Source organism: Protopterus annectens, chromosome 5.part1 (assembly GCF_019279795.1).
Source record: "Protopterus annectens isolate FY-2018-M chromosome 5.part1, PAN1.0, whole genome shotgun sequence".
Taxonomy (NCBI): Eukaryota; Metazoa; Chordata; order Ceratodontiformes; family Protopteridae; genus Protopterus; species Protopterus annectens.
In genome coordinates this window covers 312,248,974-312,267,621 of record NC_056736.1, presented here as the reverse complement: position 1 = coordinate 312,267,621, position 18,648 = coordinate 312,248,974, and the positions used below count along the sequence as shown (strand labels likewise).

Genomic DNA, 18,648 nt, shown 5'->3' with positions numbered 1-18,648 from the left:
GAAAAAGTTAATAAATGGATTTTTAAAGTCACTAAGTCAGTGACAGGATAAGAGACATGAAAAAAATGTTTAAAGTAGCAGAAAACCTTATAAATCAAAAATTAACAGACTTATCTTATAATTGCTCGAGAGCTAAGATGAACGTGTTTCATGTTAAGCAACAATCAAGATCTGAGGTAACGTAGGGGTGGTGCATTATGGGTAAGGGGAAGCTCGAGAGTTTTATGTTGCCATGAGCTTTAGCAATGGCCAAGATGGATCTGAGCATTGGATCTGAGACCATCAGTTGAGGAGAGAATGAAAATTGACAACATCAGATGTATTTTTTAACTGTTTGGAACTCTCAAAGGTGATTTGCCAAATATCTAAGTTCTTAAGTTTAAATAAAGGAATTATAGTTTCCAAGGTGTATGCTTTTTATTTGGCAACTTTTGGCAGAGTAGTGAAGATTTGGAATATTTTACTTTATAACTGCCTTTAAAAACTTATCATTCTTAGCACCTGGCGAATCTGGGTTTGGCTAGCTTTAGCAGAACAAAAGGACTTCTTATTTGGCACATCAGAGGGCAGATTCATCTTTGACAGTCCATAATAGTGAGACAGCTGTGTTCACTTTAAAATCAAGCAACCTTTTTGATCCCTAAAGACAGGACAAGTTCTAACTCAATATCCCCAAGGCCGCAGTTTTGCAATAATCTGATTATTGTGTTCCAAAGATTTTCAACTGTTGCACATTTCCACTAGGGATTAAACTGGCTTCAATGAATATTTATATATAACTATATATACTTCTATGACTTCTTTTTCTGACCCAGGCTCTTCCCAGTAATTCCCACCCTTGTCAGTGAGCCTGACACATCTCAGAAGCTAACTACAACCTCTTAAGGGATGGTATCAGTAGTTTCATACCACTAACCCCTCAGAGAATGCAGACAACTATGCTGAACAGTGCGCCAACGTACAAACACCTGTACAACTAAATGGACTCAGCCATACCCAACTGAACTAAAACCTGCCCCTCAAGGAAACCCAAACCTGTCTGGTGGACATCCTTTAGCAACAAGCTTTACAACAAAAGGAATAAACTGCTGTCCAAGGGTAAAACAAACAAATTCCAAATTGGAAAAACTCTCTCCTTGGCCTCAAAAAGCAAATTAGATTACTAATGAAAACCTCCAAAGCCAATTATGAATTGAAACTACAGTCCAAAACGAAGGGAAACTACAAAGCCTTCTTCAGTTACGTCAGGAACATCCATGGCAAAGCCTAGGTTTGTTCCAAATTAGTACTTAACACAAAAAGTGAGAAGGTCACACTGAAAAAACAATCAGTAAAAACTAAATGAAAACTCCAGCCAAGCTAGAACTTCCAATGAGTGACCTCCCAAACCTCCTGTAACAGAGGCACATGGGATATATGACAATGACACTTATGAACATCAGGTGTTTCAGCTATATGGCGATTCTGATTGCCCATGACTTTTATGTTTTATATTTTAATGGACAATTTCAGGCCAATAAAGCCAAACCCCACTAGCTATGGATATATGCATATTTTGGCCTTGTTATGACCTCATCAGCATAGCACAAGCAGAGTGTTTGACTAAGCATAAGAAACACAGGGTTGTTATCAGCTGGGTATAACAAAAAAAGACAAAAAAACAAAAGAAAGAGGAAGACTTCATGGACCCCCATAAGTGCCATCATGGGATCCAGGGCATTAAGCTCCTAGATGACTAATAGGCCTTCTGCTTATACACCAAACCTATGAACCTGTGAACTTATGAACCTTTAGCCGGTGTGTGTTACTCATAGCTTAGATTGTAAGAGTGTCAGGGCAGTGGTTGTTAATAAATGAAATATTATTTTGGGGAATGAGGAGCTGAACAAGATAGCAGGACCTAGCCCACTGTTTGCAATTTTTCATAATTGGTATTTATGGCTGATGTATAGAATACCATTGCCTGATAATGTTCAACACAATGAAAGTGCTTACTCTGAACGAGCTTTATAAAAAAATAAATAAATTGCATTCTACTCCAGAACAGTTACAGTTTATCAGACTAAAAGCTTTTTAACTTGACAAGAGAGGCATTCTGGGCTAAACAATCAACAGATTTCATGGCAAGGTCTTAGTAGTGCAGTATCCATCAGTTCTGTTCTTAAGCTCAAGGCACAATTTCTTTATATGACGGGCATTGATACCTGTCATAGTGTAGGATGATAGCAAATAACATATATATATATATATATATATATATATATATATATATATATATATATATATATATATATGCATAAATATTTACATCTGCTGCTCTGATTTTTAATATACATTTGTTATGCATTTTTTACATGCTTTTAACTGCAATTTCTTCTTCATTACTATGAGTGCAATATGTGTCTGTTGCTCTTTAAATGTATTTTATGTTCTTTCAGGACAGTATTTTATTAATTGGTTAATTATGCCTATTAATTTGTGGGGATTGTATATATAAGGCTGTTGGGTAATATGTTGTGTTATTCTGAAGAAGTTTCTATTCAAGAGACGAAAGCACTCAATAAACGTTGTTTGTGTGAATTGGATCTTGGTTTCCTGGTTTTTAGAGATTTCATGGCATGTGTGGTGGAGCAGAATGAGGAGATGGGTTGCAAACTGTGATTCTAGCAAATGTAAGCATTGTTTTTGGCATGATTGCTCCCTAAGACAATACCACTGAGGTTAATGATCTCATTGCTTAAATGAAATCCGTCCTTTGCAATGGGCTATCTTACTTTGATTGACGTTTAATTAATCTAACAATTTGAAAATATTAATTTTTTAAATCTATCATACATGGAGTACATAACTAGGCCATTTTATTAATATCCTTTGTCCTCCTTACCACACTCTGTTGTTATTTTGTTTATTTACTGCTGTTCAGAAGTTCAGCAGGTCCACTGGCTTTATAGTGTTGACTCAATGCTGCAATAAAATCAGTTAAAACAGTTACTAAGGAGCAGATATTCTTTCTTTCTCCACAGATATGAACTTGGAGCTGCTTTATTTATTGGCTGGGCAGGCTCTGCGCTTTGCATTCTGGGAGGTGTCGCATTGTGTTTCTCATTAGCAGAAGACAAACAAGATCAGAGGTAAAAATTACTTATTAAAATCCATAGCCTAAGTGTTTATTTGTCAGCATTTCCTCATTGGATTATAACACTGTGGGTTCATTAGCACAAGATAGACAAGACTGAAAGTAAAAAAATATTTAGCAAAATCTTGTATTTCCTTATTGTATTATAAAAGGTGGAGTTAGCAAATCATTACATGCCTCCACCGCATTTATTTGTTACCTTTGTACAGTGGCTCCCAGGTAAGAATGTTTGGTCAAAGTCCCTTACTTGCATTCCTGAAAGACTGTTTCTATAGATGATGACTACAGTGTCAGAAGTGGCCAGGATAACCAAACTGCATGTTTAACAAGTTACATTATATTGTGGAAGACAGTTTTATGAAAAAAAAAAAAAAAACAGACAAGCAAAGAAACAAAAAGCACCCTACCTTCAAAAGTTAATAATTTCAAATTACACAGCCATGGTCTTTAACATGTGATGGAGAATTTAACAGTTGTTGCCTAATAGTAAAGTACTGCTTGGTGGTCGTTGAAATTATTAGTATGAAGGTCTGATCTATCAAGAAACATACACTTGTTTGTATCCAGCTGGAGTTGTATAAGTTACCTAGCAGGGACCAGCTCATATGCCAACAGAAAATGCGAGCACACTATGGATAGATTAAGAGTAAATACAATAATAATATTAAATGCAAAATAAATACAGCTATTTGAGATCATTGTAAAAGTTTCTTTCTGAGACAGGTCATTATTTTTATTATTGGAAACAGTAGGAGCTTTAGACTTCTTGTTATAAAATAATTGATATCCAATTAGCTTCAGAATGCTTTCAGGCATTGAATAAAGCTAGTCCTTTGAGTGAAACACTGGTAATATATTATTGCTTTTTTATTAAACCCCACAGTTACATGTAAAGTGCTGAAATTCTTTTTCTGGTCAATAAAAATCAGTGTGGCTGGATGTAACAAAAGAGCTTTTATGTTCTTGTGCTTTAAGGCTTTAATCAAAGGTCAATAGGCATTTATTTTCCCCATAGTTGTAAGAGAATAGTCAATATTCCTGGATATTTGTTCATATTTTAATTAAAGATCCCCTCCATGCAGATTTAAATACCAGTTTCTTGCCCAGAAAATAAATACATTTCATTATTTCTTACCAGGAATGAACATTAAGATCGGAAGCTATTTCATCAAAATATGTATATGAACTCTTTCTATTCCTATGGACAAACCATAGCAAGTAAATGTTTAGATTTATTTCTGCTGTTCCTTTTTCTAAATACTTCATGTTTCAGTTAGCATGGCATTTTGCTTCAGTAAACAACCAGTATGAATTCCTTTCCTCTTCATTCTGCCATCAACACAATTTAAGGAATGTTCTAAGATGTTTTGATAGCTTCAGGCTGTAAAGTTTCCTAGCATTTGTCTATTTTCACCTGAAAAGTCTTCTAGTTCTCCAGTGAGTTCTTGAAGGGAAGGTGTAACCTGCAGAATACCTTTTTGTAAAGAAAAGTCAGTTTGAGAACTTTCTGAAGAGTTCATCATTGAATAAGGAATTCAACCGGCAAATCCTGAAGAAAGAAAAGCTGTAAATATATTGTTTTTTTAGTCTGTGAATTTAAATATTACTCAGTCTTTTAGATCACTAAGTAGGTTCATAGGTATGTACTAGGCTATCAGCCGTAGGGCCTATATAAGCCTAGCCAAATGAGGTTTCCTGGTTTTCACCACCCAATTAAATTATTTTCCAGTGCCCCTGTGGAGCAGCGCCACAGCAGTGATCCCTGGGGTGAATTTCCTGTTTCCCATCCAATTGTCAAGGTTTCTCTTAAAGAGGGCTAATGAGGAGCTCTGCTTGACTTGAATGGGTAGCCTGTTCCAGAGTATGGGAAGTCTCTGAGACAGGAATCTATCCCTCTAGCATGTTCTGTTTATTGTGGTGACAAGGTTTAGGTCCCTGGAGTGTGTGGCTCTGAGAGATTGAGATTTCTTTAAGTGTAGCATGTCCATCAGATCTGGGTTAGGCTTTGTATGTTAGGCAGAGGTCATCTCTGAGTAGGCGCTATGCAACGGAGTAGAGCTAGAGTTTTCTGAGACGGTCTGTGTATGGCATCTGTTTGAGGCCAGTAATCCTCAAAGTGAGGTATTTCTGTGGCCTTTCTAGTTGTTGCAGATGTCTTGCAAGGTACATGCCAAACAGGGCATTGTACTCTATAATGGGTCTGATGAGGGATAAGTACAGAGGAACGATGACCTCTCTTTTTCTGGAGGAGAACCCCTTTGTGATGAGGTGTGCCATGTAGAAGGATTTCCTGACTACTATGGCAATGTGATTATCAAAGGAGAGACTACGGTCCACCTGTATCCCAAGGTCTCTTATCACACTTTCGGTGTTTAGTAGGCTACTGCCTAGGTGGTAGTTCATGAGTACGGTGTTTTTCTCAAATGGGATGACAATGCACTTCTTGGCATTGAGCTTTAGGCCATGACTTTGACAACAAGCATCAGTCTCAGTGAGGCTCTTTATAGAATATCCACATCCTTAGGCAAATCTATTATGGCTCCTAGTTTGCAGTCGTCTGAGAATTTCATTAGCCAGAGACCAGCTGTATTAGCCTGGACTTCAGAGAAGTAGATACCGAACAGGAGAGGACCCAAGACCAAACCCTGTGGTACACCGCTTGTCACTGGTCTGAAGTCGGATATGGAGTCGGCTACTTTCACTGTGTGGGTTCTGTCAGTGAGCCAGTTGGCCACCCATCTTGTGACATATGGATTTATGCCTAGTTCAGTGAGGCCATAGGATTACTCTGGCATCATGCCACCTGACCTTAGTTCCCAGTACCTCTGTCGAGTAGAGCCACTCTAGTGATCCCCAGGGTGAATTTTCTATTTCCAATCCACTCATAAAGATTTCTCTTGAAAAGGGCCAGTGAGGTGATCTGTTTGACATGTATAGGAAGTAAAAACAAAATTAAAGGATATTTTAGAAAGATGGAGAATTATTTCATGTAAAGGTATTTTTTTCAGAGGGAAAACCCATTCACAACTGCTTCCACCTTCCATCTCTTATATACCCATCCTGAAATAAAATGAAGGAAGATCTGAAACTATTTTTATCCAAATTATTAAATAACTATATTGTGATTACTTATAATCAGCTGTCAGTATATATTCCAGATTAAGGACTAGGACTGAAGGTCTATACAGGGCCGGCCTTTGGTCAGCTGGTGCCCTAGGCAAAAGGTCTCCACAGCGCCCCCCCAGCAACACTCAGTGCCCCCATCCTGGTATACCTACACCATCCAGATTACTGGAAAAGTGCCCCTTGTTAGAGCAGTGCCCTAGGCGACCGCATAATTGGCCTATGCCTAAGGCCAGCTATGGGTATATACTTTTAATTGCCTTCAAACGTTTGGCATATTTTCAGTTACAGTGTAGCACAGTGTCTTCCCTTCAAGAAGAATAACTTAGAAGCTTTATTATTGCACTTCAGGGGGTATTTTAGATTTAGTCCGTGACAACTGTTTTTCTTTTATAAGGATACAATTTGTATGTAAACTGAAAGAATACTGAAAAAAGATCCCATCCTTAATATGGAAAAAAGACACTTTCAGCCCAATGAACTAATTTAATTGTTCTTGGCAAGGATTTAATGCATAATATTTTTCTTAAATAAGTCATTGGAATAATAATGTGGATTTTCTCACCTCACAATTATAGTTTCTACGCTAATGTGGAAAAATATCAAGAAATGGTCAAAAATAGTGGATGGTATAGCACTGGTACAGTGATAAGCACACATTTCTTGCCCCCACACCTCATATTCATGAAATCCAAAAAGTGATGGTTTGAAGTGGTATAAAACAAGAAATGTTAGAGATAAATAATAGCATGGTAGCACGCTAACTGTTAATTTGGTTTCTGTATGTGAAAGTGAGAAAAAAGAGGAAAAGTAACAAGACACTTCTGGAGCAGTTTTCAATGCGTGAAAACTCAACTATGACAGGCAACCAAATGACCCCAGACACTAACTTAACAAACCAGATGGAAGTTACATTGAGGGACATGTATATGAAAGTTAGAAAAATGAATAAAAGATATGACATTTATATGAAAGACATGAACAGAGTGATATTTGATGTAACTGAAGATGCAAAAACCAAACGGCTGCAGGTACACTGAGGTGCCCAAAACACACAACAACAGCAAAAGTAAATTAAGGCACCAAAGTTACACACTGGAAATCAGCCGTTTGTCTTCTACTTTATTGCAGAAGACAAACGGCAAGCGCTTTCACAACTTAATGTTGCTTCATCAGACCACATCACTACAACTGATGCTTGGTTAAATACTAGGACAATTACTATGACATCACAATTTAAAGAGATATTACTCCACTAACATAAGAACATATATCGATATCCATAAGAAAAATGTATAAAATATATAGAAAGGTGTGTATTTACACACAATAATATTTAAAAAAGGGGGAATGTCATCCCTGATGGTTATTAAAATATATATATATATATATATATATATATATATATATATATATATATATATATATATATATATATATATACATATACACACACATTGTGTGCACATATAACCATAATAGTACAATAAAAAATATATAAAAAACTCATATTTAGTGTTTAAGGCGCCTTGCCTTAAGGTAAGGAACTAATGAGGTGCAGCCATTCAAACCAGGATATCTATCTGCTTGTAATTTAGTGATCCATTGTTGTTCTAATTCTTCAGTGTGGTTTTCTACATCACCACCTCTGTTTGTCCTTACTATTTGTTGTAAGATTAAAAATTTAAAACAATGACTACTGTCTGTATTCAGGACATGATTAGCTAGAGCATTTGATTGCTTCTGGTTCCGTATGTCCCTTATATGTTCTAACATTCTTTCTTTAAAGCTCCTATTTGTTTTGCCTACATAATAGGCATGGCATGCTTGGCAAAAGCAAAAATAAACAACATCGACGCTTTTACAATCATAGTAATTCTTTGTATAAAGTTTAAAACATTTCACAGGATGAATGTACTCAATTTTAGTGTAGACATGCTGGCAAGCAGCACAATTCCTGCACGGGAAGGTGCCCTGTCTGTTTGAGAGATTTTTTCTAAAAGACTGATGTTCTCTATTACAGAGCTACTGCTTTAAAGACACATTATTTCTAAAACTGAAGTTTGGGGTGTCACCAACTGTGGAAACCAGACCTGCTATTTCATGTAATAAGTGCCAATTCTTTTTAATAATTTCCATATACTTATTGATGTCACTTGCAAATCTAAACACTATTCTAAACTTATTTCTATCAATACTTGTATCATAAGGTATACTTGTATCAGCACTATAAGAGCTCATGTACGGTTTACATCTTGTAGATCTCAATTTCCATGCATCTACTATCACTCTAGTGATTTCTGAGCTAGAATAGCCTCTTGTTTGAAATTCGTCTTGTAACTTATTTAAAGCAACTACTGCCTCTGTTTGAAATTGTGTAACTTATTTAAAGCAACTACTGCCTCTTCATCATTATTATGTAGGCGTAGGGTTCTATAGACTTGTCCTTTGAGGACATTTCTAGGTATGTGTCTCGGGTGCATGCTTGACCTGTGAAGACAGGCATTGGTTCTTGTGGGTTTGTGATAAATAATGGTTCTTATCTGCTTTAAATCAGTAAGGGTGACACTCACATCCAAGAAATCAACACATGTATCAGAAAAAGTAAAAGTAAACTTCAAAAAGAGTGTAGTACTATGCAGGTAATCAATGAAATTACTGATATTTTCACCATGCCCTTTCCACAAGACAAAAACATCATCCACGAAACGGACGTACCAGAGAATGTAGCCAAAAAATGGGTTAACATCTGACAAAACATATTGTTCTTCCCATCGTACTAGTGATAGATTGGCGTAGCTATTTGCACACGAAGTGCCCATAGCCACGCCAATCTTCTGTAGAAAAAATTGATCCTGAAAAGTTACAATGTTATTTTCAAGTATAATCTCCAATAGTGCACAGACTAGCATAATCTTATTAGTAGTCAGCTTCTTATTCATATCGAGGAATTCTCTTATTCTATCAATACCCCAAACATTTGGAATACTAGTAAAAAGAGATTCAATGTCCATGGTAAGGAATACAAATTCTTCATCATTATCAATGGTTTCCATTCTATTCTGCAACCGCTGTAAAAACATTTTTGTGTCTCTAAGAACTGTATAACAACTATCCAAAAACTCATGTAAAATGCCTTCTACATAAATAGATAGAGGCTCAGTGCACCACCCTGCTCCTGTTATGATGGGGCATAAAGGAGGAACCGTGGGATGTTTATGGATTTTAGGGAGTCCATAAATCCTAGGAACTAGAGGTTTTTGTACTGAAAAATAATTGAATAAGGATTCATCAATTAATCCTGTAATCAGTAAATCAAACACTAAAAAAGACACTTTATCAGTGATAGCAATTACAGCTGTTTTTGTCAGCATTTGATAGGTACAAGTATCTAATAGCAAAACCTTCATCTGGTTAACATATAAATCTTTGTCCATTAATACAATTTTACCACCTTTATCTGCTTGTTTAATAATAAGAGAATGTAAATCCTGCAATTCATGTAGAGCCCTATATTCTTCTGTATTTAAATTATGAAAGGTGCAGCCTTGCTTACCAGGAGTATAAGCTTCATTAAAAGCATTTTCACAGATATCTAAAAATCTTTGTATGCCTGAAAGGGTGGGAGGTACAAAAGTGCTAGGTTTCTTGTATATATTTACATTGACATTTTCATTATTACGAAACATGCATTTTAATGATAAATTCCTACCAAGCAATTTCAAGTCTGTTAGCATTTCAGTTAAATCTGCCTTCTTGGCAGGTATAAAAGACAAACCCTTATTAAGCAAACTGTTTTGTTCATTAGTTAGAGTAAAGGAAGAAATGTTAACAATAAGATCAGTTTTTACATCCTCCTTTTCTTTGAAAAGTGTGCAGTTCTGTCCATTTGATATTCCCTTGCTGTCTTTCCCATATTGGGATTGCTTTTGGCTCGAGCTTTGAAAGGAAGAGCTGCTTTCAAAGTGAATTCTCCCACTTTCAAATTCTCTAAAAAAACCCTAGTATCTGTAGCATTTGCTTGTGAAGTGTCTGTTGGAGTCTTACCTATAGTGTTTGCATTCCTTCGTTCTTCTGACTTCGAATTTTTATCCATATTCGATGTAGATGTATTCCCATTCACTATAGAAGCAAAAGATGCAACTTGGAGAGTAGGAACACTAGAATGTACATGTTCTTGGTCAGTTTGTTGTATTGCCATGCTTTCCCTCATCTCAATAGCTTTAAAACAGGAAGTGGAAGCCTGTGTCTCAGTATTTAGTGTCCTACTAGTTCCTTTGTTCACTGTAGCAGGATTATACAAAGGAGTTCTATTTATAGGGTCTCTCGGCCATGAGAAGACATTATTGTTGCTAAAATCAGTTTTATCTCTGTTTAATTTATTTAATTTAACATTTTGAAGCTTTTTTTCATAGGCACTAATGCTTTCATGCAACTGGCCCATTTTATTAAGGGTAATAGTAGCAGGAAAGGTTACAGATATCTGGTTTTCTAGTGTCACAATTTCAGTTTTCAGCTCAGTTTCAAGAGGTGTAAAAAACTCTATAAGGAGCTCCATATACTTGGAGCTAAAAGATAAATTAAATTCTTGCCACTTACGTAAGAGTTCAGGATATGTATTCCCATAAGTTGGCATATTTAAGATACGTAGACCTTGAGGTATTACTTTAGCTTCCAATGAAGCTTGTAGGTGTAGTCTTTGCCATTGCAGTCATTTGTACTTATATAGAAGGTTTTCTAGCCCCCTATAAAGCTTCAAAATGTTAAATTAAATAAATTAAATAGAGATAAAACTGATTTTAGCAACAATAATGTCTTCTCATGGCCGAGGGACCCTATAAATAGAACCCCTTTGTATAATCCTACATAACCATAACTCCATAACTATAGGAGCCCCACAGGGTTCTATCTTAGGACCACTACTATTCACAGTCTTCACAAATGACCTCCACACCTCCACACAGCATGCATCTATAATTCAGTATGCAGATGACACTACCTTAATCTGTGCTGCACAAAACATTCCCACCCTCCTGCAAACAACTCAACTAGCATTCTCTGACGTTGAAAACTACCTTACCAAAGCCCAACTTATCCTCAATCCAAAGAAATCTCAGCTTATGATTATAACCAGTTCTAACAAAAACACTAACAGTCAATTCACTATCTACTCCACAAATGCTACTCCAATTGCTCCAGTGGCACAGGCTAAGCTATTGGGAATAACCATAGACTCCCACCTAAAATTTGATAGTCATCTGAACTTAACTATTAAAAAAGTACATGCCAAACTGGGGTCACTCTACCGTATCAAACCATTTCTTACCAACAACACAAGATCAGCCATTGCTCGCTCCCAACTTCTATCACCCTACTCTATGCATCTCCCATTCTGACTAATCTCAACAAAACTGAACTAAGCAAAATGGAAGCTTGCTCTAACAGAATTGCCCGCTTTGCTGCAAATTGCTCATATAGAACTCATCACTGTACTGCTTTGAGACAGCTCCACTGGCTTGAACTGCCCAACCTCCTAACCTACAATCAGCTCTGCCTCTGTCATTCTATCTATTACCTCCCCAATAAGTGTCCTGCCCTCAAAAACCTAGTACAACATCACTCAGCCAAAAGGCCTCTTAGATCATCAAGCAAACTACTACTACAAGTCACCAACAGCTACAATAGCTTTGGAGATGCACTATATAGTAGTTCGGTGGCTAAAAAATGGAACTCTGTCCCTACTAGCATTCAAAACACATCATCCAAAGCCTCCTTTAAAGACCTCATCATGCAACATCTCAAGCAAAGTTGGCAGTGCCATGATTGCTCCCCAGGCTAGTGAAAGCGGATAACATATACATACTAAATCTAGAGCAATTGATAATAGTTTTTCAATCTTACTCACAAACACTGGCTAATCTACAATGTATGTACTGTACCTGTGTACTATGTATGTATTCTACCTACATTCCAAAGTTCAGCCGTACACCACAAATCTATTACTTACCTTTATTTTTAAAATGAATATATTTTTTTTATTGTTCTCTTCACTGTAACTGTTTGTGCCACATACCACTGTAAAAACATGTCTCTTGTAATTTGTGTGTATACTGATTATGTCTAAATAACTAAATGCGTCTGTAATTTTTCTTTGTGGAGCTTTTCTCCCCAGGCCTCTGCTGAAAAAGGGCCTTTTTGGCTCAGTCAGACACCCCCGGTTAACAAATGTAAAATAAAAATAAAATAAAATAAATAAATAATCCTGCTACAGTGAACAGAGGAACTAGTAGGACACTAAATACTGAGACACAGGCTTCCACTTCCTGTTTTAAAGCTATTGGGATGAGGGAAAGCATGGCAATACAACAAACTGACCAAGAACATGTACATTCTAGTGTTCCTACTCTCCAAGTTGCATCCTTTGCTTCTATAGTGAATGGGAATACATCTACATCGAATATGGATAAAAATTCGAAGTCAGAAGAACGAAGGAATGCAAACACTATAGGTAAGGCTCCAATAGACACTTCACAAGCAAATGCTACAGATACTAGTGTTTTTTTTAAAGAATTTGAAAGTGGGAGAATTCACTTTGAAAGCAGCTCTTCCTTTCAAAGCTCGAGCCAAAAGCAATCCCAATATGGGAAAGACAGCAAGGGAATATCAAATGGACAGAACTGCACACTTTTCAAAGAAAAGGAGGATGTAAAAACTGACCTTATTGTTAACATTTCTTCCTTTACTCTAACTAATGAACAAAACAGTTTGCTTAATAAGGGTTTGTCTTTTATACCTGCCAAGAAGGCAGATTTAACTGAAATGCTAACAGACTTGAAATTGCTTGGTAGGAATTTATCATTAAAATGCATGTTTCGTAATAATGAAAATGTCAATGTAAATATATACAAGAAACCTAGCACTTTTGCACCTCCCACCCCTCCAGGCATACAAAGATTTTTAGATATCTGTGAAAATGCTTTTAATGAAGCTTATACTCCTGGTACGCAAGGCTGCACCTTTCATAATTTAAATACAGAAGAATATAGGGCTCTACATGAATTGCAGGATTTACATTCTCTTATTATTAAACAAGCAGATAAAGGTGGTAAAATTGTATTAATGGACAAAGATTTATATGTTAACCAGATGAAGGTTTTGCTATTAGATACTTGTACCTATCAAATGCTAACAAAAACAGCTGTAATTGCTATCACTGATAAAGTGTCTTTTTTAGTGTTTGATTTACTGATTACAGGATTAATTGATGAATCCTTATTCAATTAATTTTCAGTACAAAAACCTCTAGTTCCTAGGATTTATGGACTCCCTAAAATCCATAAACATCCCACGGTTCCTCCTTTACGCCCCATTGTATCAGGAGCAGGATGGTGCACTGAGCCTCTATCTATTTATGTAGAAGGCATTTTACATGTGTTCTTGGATAGTTGTTATACAGTTCTTAGAGACACAAAAATGTTTTTACAGCGGTTGTAAAATAGAATGGAAACCATTGATAATAATGAAGAATTTGTATTCCTTACCATGGACATTGAATCTCTTTTTACTAGTATTCCAAATGTTTGGGGTATTGATAGAATAAGAGAATTCCTCGATATGAATAAGAAGCTGACTACTAATAAGATTATGCTAGTCTGTGCACTATTGGAGATTATACTTGAAAATAACATTGTAACTTTTCAGGATCAATTTTTTCTACAGAAGATTGGCGTGGCTATGGGCACTTCGTGTGCAAATAGCTATGCCAATCTATCACTAGTACGATGGGAAGAACAATATGTTTTGTCAGATGTTAACCCATTTTTTGGCTACATTCTCTGGTACGTCCATTTCGTGGATGATGTTTTTGTCTTGTGGAAAGGGCATGGTGAAAATATCAGTAATTTCATTGATTACCTGCATAGTACTACAGACTTTTTGAAGTTTACTTTTACTTTTTCTGATACATGTGTTGATTTCTTGGATGTGAATGTCACCCTTACTGATTTAAAGCAGATAAGAACCAGTATTTATCACAAACCCACAAGAACCAATGCCTGTCTTCACAGGTCAAGCATGCACCCAAGACACATACCTAGAAATGTCCTCAAAGGACAAGTCTATAGAACCCTACGCCTACATAATAATGATGAAGAGGCAGTAGTTGCTTTAAATAAGTTACAAGACGAATTTCAAACAGAGGCAGTAGTTGCTTTAAATAAGTTACAAGATGAATTTCAAACAAGAGGCTATTCTAGCTCAGAAATCACTAGAGTGATAGCAGATGCATGGAAATTGAGATCTACAAGATGTAAACCATACATGAGCTCTTATAGTGCTGATACAAGTATACCTTATGATACAAGTATTGATAGAAATAAGTTTAGAATAGTGTTTAGATTTGCAAGTGACATCAATAAGTATACGGAAATTATTAAAAAGAATTGGCACTTATTACATGAAATACCAGGTCTGGTTTCCACAGTTGGTGACACCCCAAACTTCAGTTTTAGAAATAATGTGTCTTTAAAGCAGCAGCTCTGTAATAGAGAACATCAGTCTTTTAGAAAAAATCTCTCAAGCAGACAGGGCACCTTCCCGTGCAAGAATTATGCTGCTTGTCAGCATGTCTACACTAAAAATGAGTACATTCATCCTGTGCAATGTTTTAAACTTTATACGAAGAATTACTATGATTGTAAAAGTGTTGATGTTGTTTATTTTTGCCAAGCATGCCATGCCTATTATGTAGGCAAAACAAATAGGAGCTTTAAAGAAAGAATGTTAGAACATATAAGGGACATACAGAACCAGAAGCAACCAAATGCTCCAGCTAATCATGTCCTGAATACAGACAGTAGTCATTGTTTTAAATTTTTAATCTTACAACAAATAGTAAGGACAAACAGAGGTGGTGATGTAGAAAACCACACTGAAGAATTAGAACAACAATGGATCACTAAATTACAAGCAGATAGATATCCTGGTTTGAATGGCTGCACCTCATTAGTTCCTTACCTTAAGGCAAGGCGCCTTAAACACTAAATATGAGTTTTTTATATATCTTTTATTGTACTGTTATGGTTTTATATATATATATATATATATATATATATATATATATATATATATATATATATACATATATATATTTTAATAACCATCGGGGATGACATTCCCCCTTTTTTAAATATTATTGTTTGTAAATACACACCTTTCTATATATTTTATGCATTTTTCTTATGGATATCGATATATGTTCTTATGTTAGTGGAGTAATATCTCTTTAAATTGTGATGTCATACTAATTGTCCTAGTATTTAACCAAGCATCAGTTGTAGTGATGTGGTCTGATGAAGCAACATTAAGTTGTGAAAGCGCTTACCGTTTGTCTTCTGCAATAAAGTACAGTGACTGATTTTCAGTGTGTAACTTTGGTGCCTTAATTTACTTTTGCTGATATTTGATGTAACTGAGGCAGTGAATGAACACTTCACTGTTTTGTAGACCATGTTAAAAGATAATGAAATACTGAAAGGAAGGTTAGCAGCATCTGAGGCAAAAAGAGAAATACTGGAAGCCAGCATTATACATCATGAGGATCAATGTTGAGGAAAATGCATAACAACTGTGGGTATGCTGAAAGGTGTTGAAAGGAGGGATTGCAAGCCCTATGTTCAAAAATAGCGAGAACATTTGACTGAAGTCCCAGAAGGAGATATGTAAATAGATTGCATTGAATTACAACGAACGTGGTAATGTGTCAGACCCAATCTCTTTTGACCTATTTTAGTAAGATTCACCACTTACAGTCTTAAGGATGCCATACTTTCTGATGTTAAGAAACCAGGTCAACAGTTGATGCCTGGGTAAATCAAAACATATATTGAGCAGGATTACTCAGTGCCAACATGTAAGAGATGGAAGGATTTTGTCCAGAAGAAGCTCTCAAAGCAGTAGAGAATGAAATGTCAGCAGATTGTGCTCACAAGGTAATTGGTACTATGAGTGTAACACTCAAGGGATGAACAAAAAGTCCCAAAGATTTTTCCTCTAAAAATACAAATTTTTAATTGAAAGGATTGCCACACACAGCAACTATTGCATAATGAAACAGACAGGGATGACATCATGAAGAGACTGTAAACTTGATCTCAAGTCAAGTGTGAAGCAGGATCTGAAACATTTCATATTAAAAATGTATAGATGCAATCTGAACAGTAAAATGTGGACTGTGAAAACACATGCAGCTGTTGGCAATCAATTTCTTTAGATTGCAAATATATTTTATGCAGTTTGCAGGCTGAGATATTTAAACTGACTGACAGGAAATAAGTTATAGTTAATCAGATAAAGTGACTGTTAAAATCATTACGAACATAGAAGCCAAAAGGGATAAAGAAATTAAATGGCTGGGGGAGACAGTTTTTCCTCTTAGTTTGGTCTTTCTTTTTATGTAAAATACTTCATTTTATACTTTGTAGCCTCCTAATTGTTAGAGTAATATTTTAAATTGATTGTGTGATAGGGAGATATGGGACATGTTCCTTCAGGTATGACAAAAGAAACAGGCAAAATGAGCATGTGTTGATGCATATCCAGTGAAAAAGGGGGAAGGTACAGAACCATGTAAAGGAACTCAAAGCACAAAAAATGAGGCTAGCATAGTGCTTAGAAAGGTAAAATATTCTTGGAAGTTGTGAGACCAAGAACTCTTTCGCTGACCTTAAAATTAGACATACAAAGTGTTTTAACATGTTTAGAGCTACTGGTTTCTGCTAGACTAAAATAAACTAAAGCTTATTTACAAGTGTTTTTGACTTAGTTTAACTGACCTGAGATTCATTACCTGAGAAGTTAAAAACGGGTAGAAATTAATGGTTTTGTTGAAAGTGGGATAAGATAGTTGATAAGTACTGTATATCTAATTATGTTTGTGATAAGCATAGGTCCCTAGCAAGATTTAATTACTCTCACTATTGAGAAGAAAGGGCAGAGAACTCCCACATCTGAAATGTAGGTTCATTTAAAAAGTTAAAACATAGTTTTTTTTTTAATTTTTCAAACCGCAGAGGCATTATGAGGTAGAAACATTATAACAAAAGGAGCGTGACAGGAGTAAAACTGTCTTATGAAGTAAACGTTGTTGCACCTTCCATTTCTGAGGGGTTTATAGGACAAAGGGTACAGTGACTGAACAAGGACAGAGGCCCCCTCCTTGGGAAACTTGCATTTTGTATGTAGCTGTAGCAAAGGTGCAGTTAGTATTTAAGCAATAACCCATGCCTGGGTGTGGGTAATGCTGGATTTACCCACGGTTGGTGTGGTTTGGTCATGAGGGTGAAGCCCAAGTGGCCAAACAAAGACAACCGTGGGTAAATCCAGCATTACCCACACCCAGAAGTGGATTATTGCTATTATACAATGACATTATTTAAGAAAAAAATACTTTTCTTAAATAATGGCATTGTATAATGCCTCTGTGCTGTCCTTCCGCAGCTGTCCAGTATCCTGGTGCAGTTCTGATGTACTGTGCATGTGTATGCTTACGCAGTACATCAGAGCTGTGTGTAGAGGAAGCAACAGAGAAAGAAAGATCTCCGTTGCTTTTTTAAAGTTGTCAAACAAGTTTAACATAGCGAGATATCTTTAAAAAAAAGCAATGGAGAAAGGAAGATCTCCGTTCCCTTTTTTAAAGCTGTCTCGCTATGTTAAACAAGTTTAAAGCTTTAAAAAAAGGAACAGAGAAAGAAAGATCTCCTTTGCTTTTTTTTAAGATATCTCGCTATGTAAAACTCGTTTAACATAGCGATTACAGCAACGGAGCTCTTCCCTTCACCATTGCTGCCTAACGCACAAAAAAGGTAAAGACTTATACTAATGGAAAAAGTCCGGGCGACCAAACCTTTTTCCATTAGTATAAGTCAGATTTACAATGAGCACGCTGACCAATCAGTGTGCACGTTTTGGAATATTAATGGAGGGCCATTGTATAATTATAAATATTACATAGTTGTTTGATTTTTTATTTTTATTTTGTGGGGTTTTTAAATATATCCAAGGCATATATGTTTGCTAAAAACAGGCAACTGGTATTTTCACCAGACTGCAAAATAGTGAGGTGTCTTACTTTTGGAAAGGATTGTCAGAATATGAGGGTTTTAACAGGAAGTGGCTACAGAGTGTATCACAGGAACATAACTGAGGTACCTCTCAAGTTTGTCATCATGGAATGTTAATGGGCTTACAAACCCTATTAAAAGGGAAAGATTGTTTATACAGAAATGAAAAAAGGGCAAATTCCTATCAGCTGATAATCAAATCATGATTACAAAGGAGTATATATATATATATATATATATATATATATATATATATATATATATATATAT

General features: G+C 35.9%; 1 protein-coding gene across 2 annotated transcripts in view; it reads left to right on the top strand.

Moving 5' to 3' along the window:
• CLDN10 (claudin 10) overlaps positions 1-18,648 on the top strand; it is a 257,484-nt gene that overhangs the window by 214,270 nt on the left and 24,566 nt on the right. The window contains exon 4 of one of the 2 annotated variants that reach the window (XM_044072993.1): positions 3,024-3,131. The exons of the other annotated variant lie outside the window; for it this stretch is intronic. Within the exon in view, the coding sequence (XP_043928928.1) occupies positions 3,024-3,131 (108 nt within the window). The remainder of the gene's footprint in view (positions 1-3,023; positions 3,132-18,648) is intronic. 2 annotated transcript variants of the gene reach the window in all.